The sequence below is a fragment of the Chelonia mydas genome, chromosome 10 (genome assembly GCF_015237465.2).
Source record: "Chelonia mydas isolate rCheMyd1 chromosome 10, rCheMyd1.pri.v2, whole genome shotgun sequence".
NCBI lineage: Eukaryota > Metazoa > Chordata > Testudines > Cheloniidae > Chelonia > Chelonia mydas.
The window spans coordinates 82,749,294-82,754,302 of NC_051250.2; the positions used below are offsets into that span (position 1 = coordinate 82,749,294).

Below are 5,009 nucleotides of genomic sequence, written 5' to 3' on the forward strand. Positions count from 1 at the left end.
CGGTCGTCTAATTAACCTTCTGTTTCCCCGGCTGGCTGGCTGAGAGTCACGTCTGACTGCAGAGTTGGGGGGCAGGACCCTCTGGCTTCCCCAGGACCCCACCTGGGCGGACTCGCTGTGAGAAGCGCACCGAGGGGCAGAGGAGGCTGAATGCTCCGAGGTCAGACCGAGGAAGGTGGAAGCCGGGTGAGCTGTGTGTCCTGCAGACAGGCTGCTCCCCCAGAGGAGACTCCCCCAGAGTCCTGCCTGGCTTCATGGGGAGCCCCTCCAGAGCATCGCCCGGGGACCGGTGACACCCTCACTCCGGGGCACACCCTGCGCAGCCCCTGCCCCAGCCGGGACCCCCAGCTCCTGCCCTCTCCAGCCCCCGCCCCGGGCCCCGCGCAGCCCCCTCGGCGGCCGCTGAGCCCCCAGCCCGGCCCCCCCGAGGGCGCACGGCTGCGCGCTGGGCGGCCCGGAAGCGGCCTCTCCGCCCGGCTCCTGCCACGTCTCGGCCGGCGGCGGCGATGGGCGGGCGGGCGCTGTGCTGGCTGCTCTGGCTGCTGCAGGCGGGCCGGGCCGGGGGCGCCGAGCTCACCTTCGAGCTGCCCGACAGCGCCCGGCAGTGCTTCCACCAGCGGCTGCAGCGCGGCCTCAAGTTCACGCTGGACTTCCAGGTGCCGGGGGGCCCCGCTCGGACCGGCTGGGGGGGGCGGGGGGGTGCCGGGGGGCCCCGCTCGGACCGGCTGGGGGCGGGAGGGTGCCGGGGGGGTGCCGGGGGGCCCCGCTCGGACCGGCTCGGGGGGGGGTGCCGGGGGGCCCCGCTCGGACCGGCTCGGGGGGGGTGCCGGGGGGGCCCCGCTCGGACCGGCTCGGGGGGGGGGTGCCGGGGGGCCCCGCTCGGACCGGCTCGGGGGGGGAGGGTGCCGGGGGGCCCCGCTCGGACCGGCTCGGGGGGGGAGGGTGCCGGGGGGTGCCGGGGGGCCCCGCTCGGACCGGCTCGGGGCGGGAGGGTGCCGGGGGGTGCCGGGGGGCCCCGCTCGGACCGGCTCGGGGGGGGGAGGGTGCCGGGGGGTGCCGGGGGGCCCCGCTCGGACCGGCTCGGGGGGGGGAGGGTGCCGGGGGGCCCCGCTCGGACCGGCTCGGGGGGGGAGGGTGCCGGGGGGTGCCGGGGGGCCCCGCTCGGACCGGCTCGGGGGGGGAGGGTGCCGGGGGGCCCCGCTCGGGGCGGGAGGGTGCCGGGGGGTGCCGGGGGGCCCCCCTCGGACCGGCTCGGGGGGGCGGGGGGTGCCGGGGGGCCCCCCTCGGACCGGCTCGGGGGGGCGGGGGGTGCCGGGGGGCCCCCCTCGGACCGGCTCGGGGGGGCGGGAGGTGCCGGGGGGCCCCGCCAGCCCGCACGAGGCACCGAACCCGAACACCGCGCTCCGGCTGCCGGCGGGGAGCGCCCTGGCTGGGGGAGCCGCGGTCGGAGCCAGGGGCGGGGCGGGGCGGCGCTGGGTCCCCGCAGAGGGACCGGGCTCCGCTGCGGAGAAGCCCCAGCCACGGCCGGGCTCTCCCCGGGCCAGGTACCGCCGGCCCGGCTGCGCCCAGAGCCCCCGGCTGGCGCCTCCCTCCCGGGGCCCCGCGCCAGGGGCCGGGGCCGGAGCCTGCAGCACCAGGGAGAGCGGCTCAGCTCCGGCCCGGCCCGGCCCGGCCGCGGGGACCCGCTGCCTGGCTCCTCCCGCCGGCCCGCGGGCTGGAGCAGCCCCGGGTCGGCCCGCGCCGGGTGTCCCTGGCCGGTCTGGGGCAGCCTGGTGTCCTCCCTGCCGCTCCGGGGCTCCTGCCGGCGGCCAGCTCCGGCCGGTGACCGGGAAGGGAACAAATCCCGAGAGCCCCCGTTCAACTCCTCGGGCCTTTCACGCGGCCCAGCAGCGGGTGTGCGCCGCACACGGCCCGGCCCTGGCCCGCAGGGGAGGGGAGCGGCCCGGTGCCAGAGATCAGGGGCACTCCTCAGGCAGCCAGATCCGGACTAGAACCGAGCTTCCCTCCCATGCAACAGCCGCTGGCCTCGCTGCCTCAAAACGGGGGGATTTAAGGCTGCCCTTGAGAGCATTCCCGGGTCGCTGAAATGCCTGATAAAGAAAAGGTCCCTGGGCCGGGCCATACTTTAAATAATGAGCATCCCAGCGTTTATTTCAACACCAGCCGCAGAGCTCTGTGTAAAGAATCGGGATCCCTCTGAAGAACACACTTCTCAGCTCAGAGCTGCCAAGCCAGACAAGGGCTATTGGAATATTTCTGAAAGCTACAAAATCTCCCCCAGCTTCAGGGATTCAGGGTGGTCCTTCCAGTCAGGCTCCAGGGCCAGCTCCAGCACCAGCTGGGGACAGGTTTGCAAATACAGAAAAGGCATGACACAAAACCGGGGGCTGGAGCCAGAGGCCCCGGGGCCTGAGTGAGATACAGGGAGTGCCATGCTCTGCCTGGAGATCTCTGGAGACAGGCCCAGCCAGGAGTGAACAGGAGGGTAGTTCCCCCTCCATGACAGACATGCTTTGTTTCAATAGGTGATTACAGGGGGGCATTACGACGTGGACTGCTACGTGGAAGATCCCAATGGCAAGACCCTTTACAAAGAAGCGAAGAAGCAGTACGACACCTTTTCCCATCGAGCTGAAGCCGCAGGCATCTACACGTTTTGCTTCAGCAACGAGTTCTCCACTTTTTCCCACAAAACTGTCTACTTCGACTTTCAAGTTGGAGACGAGCCCCCGATTCTCCCCGACATGAGCCACAGAGTCACGGCCTTGACACAGGTCTGTCAGGTTCCCGCTCGTGTCCGTTGCGTAGGAGTGGGGCAGTTGCGTCACTCTCTCGTGTGGTAGAACAGTGCAGGCCTTCTGAGGTCAGATGCCGGTAAAGCATGGCCAGGGTTGAGAAAGAAACTGTCAGGCCCGGGGTGTCCTTGTCGTGTGCACACGTTATCACTCAGCTAAAAGCAGAACTTCCAGCCGCAGGGTAACGGCACTGTGTGTGCAGGGCAATGCAACGCCTGGTCCAGCAGGCGGGAAGAATGCAGCTGGCTTAGAAAAAGGAAATGTACCAGAGTCTCAGGTAAAGGACAGGCCCAGTCCACACAATTCAGATCCAGATCAGAATTTTCCCTGAGCTGGGGGCCGGGCGAGAGGTCTTTGGGTCCACGTGTTGGCTTGGGCTTATCGCCAAGGAGAGAGAGAGGCATTGTGAGCCATGTACGTACACACACACACGCTTATATTGTCAAGAGTGGCTTTGGCTTTGGGCTACCTCCATTTCTCAGCCCCACACAGCTGGGCCTGATCAGCACCCGCAGCTCCCACTGCCTCCAGCTGGAGAGCTCTGGGTGCGAAGCACCTCCAAACGCAGGCCCCAGCTTGGGCACCCAAAATCAGAGACCACTTTTGAAAACTTGGGCCTGCATGTAGAAGTCGGACGGTCTTTAGCCAAAGACTCGCTCCTCTGCCCCTCCTGTGCAGTCCTGTGGAGCCTTGCATGGCATGGTGCTGGCCCGTGAAGCCTCTGCCGCGGGAGGATGGCATTTTACTCCCTCATCAGAATACAGCCACTAGCCGCAGATGTGTGGATTGTCCCAGCTGGGCCCAGCTGTGTGTAGCGATGCAGGTACAAAGGGGGGTGTGTTTGTTTCCCCAGATGGAATCTGCTTGTGTCACCATTCACGAAGCTTTAAATACGGTGATCGACTCCCAGACTCATTACCGGCTGCGGGAGGCTCAGGACCGGACCCGGGCTGAAGAGCTGAACAACCACGTCTCCTACTGGTCTGTGGGGGAGACCATCCTCCTCCTCGTGGTCAGCGTCAGCCAAGTGATGCTGCTGAAGAGCTTCTTTACGGAGACGAGAGCCACCCCCGGGGCGGCCAGCACCTAGGAAGCCAGAGTCGGTCCTGTGCCAGCGGGTGGGGGGGGGGGGGGTGGCGAGGCGGTATTGGGGGAGCTCGTGGGTCACACAGTGGAGTGCTGCCAAGGGACTGTGAGTGGGGCCGGCCCGGCTCACCGGGACAGGGAGTAGACAGGGATTCATGGGACAGTCACCTAAGCAGCAGTTCTGATGGAGTGAAAGCTGTTAATAGCCAACAGCCTCTCTCTGGCTGCCTCAGAGGGGCCCCGGGAAGCAATGGGTGTGCAGGGGCTGGGGGCTCTCTGTGCAGCTGAGCTGTGACTTAGGGCAGGGAGGATTAGCACCGGTGTCACTGTAATTCGTTGCATTGGTTTGACTCTCATTTGTCACCCTGTTGCATCTTCACTGCGAGGTGTAACCACAACATGCTGCCGGAATATCTACCCCCGAGCCACTTAGGGCCACCTGCTCCCAGCACAGAGCCGAGTCCCAGGCCAGCATGGGGGAGTGTGTCACAAAGGGGCACCAGACGTGCCCTGGCGTACAGACAGCCTGAACTGCAGTAGTTCACTGAGCTGCAAACCGGGGCCACGACCGAGGTAAGAGTCAGAGCAACCCCACTCACCCCTATGGTGTGCCCAAACATCTGCTTATTGTCAGGAAGCCCCCTCAGCCCAGGGTCGCCAGAGTGCCGGGAACTTGCCCATAGCACACTACGTGAGCTGTGGCTCCTGCTGCCAACCGGAGAGGCTATAAACCTTACTCATTTTTTTAATGGAACCTGAAATTCTCCCATAATCACAGGACTCCAGGAGCTGGACCTTACAGAGAAGCACCAAATTCAGCTCAGTAAAAGTGGCAGAAATTGGTAACTCTTGGCTCCCTCCAGGTTTGTTTGTGCTAAAAGGGATCATGTGGTCCCAGAGAGTCAGAGAGGTTAAGGCCAGAAGAGGCCATTCGATCACCTAGCCTGACCTCCTGTATAGCATTGCCACCAGCACCGCACGCTAGCCCCACCCCCGAAATGAGACCAACGTGTTACAGCCCACGGGAGACTGGGCTGTTACGTGCCACGGCAGAGAACAGGCAGGACTGCGGTGCACCAATGCCCAAGGCACCTGCAGTGGGTGGGAAACGAATATGCCCAGATAATC

The 5,009-nt window shown here is 66.1% G+C and overlaps 1 protein-coding gene across 1 annotated transcript; it reads left to right on the plus strand.

Moving 5' to 3' along the window:
* The first annotated feature begins 431 nt into the window (after positions 1-431).
* Positions 432-4,727, plus strand: TMED3 (transmembrane p24 trafficking protein 3). Its single transcript, XM_037911353.2, has 3 exons — positions 432-656; positions 2,526-2,774; positions 3,649-4,727. The coding sequence occupies exons 1-3, from the start codon at positions 507-509 to the stop codon at positions 3,883-3,885; spliced, it is 636 nt and encodes a 211-aa protein (XP_037767281.1). The 5' UTR covers positions 432-506; the 3' UTR covers positions 3,886-4,727.
* The last annotated feature ends 282 nt before the right edge of the window (positions 4,728-5,009 follow it).

Bases quoted from the DNA above. Each gene is read 5' to 3' on its own strand.
- TMED3 (XM_037911353.2), top strand. From the start codon at position 507: ATGGGCGGGCGGGCGCTGTGCTGGCTGCTCTGGCTGCTGCAGGCGGGC. The intron at 657-2,525 runs GTGCCGGGGGGC...TTGTTTCAATAG, and splicing joins AGTTCACGCTGGACTTCCAG to GTGATTACAGGGGGGCATTA. The intron at 2,775-3,648 runs GTCTGTCAGGTT...TTGTTTCCCCAG, and splicing joins GAGTCACGGCCTTGACACAG to ATGGAATCTGCTTGTGTCAC.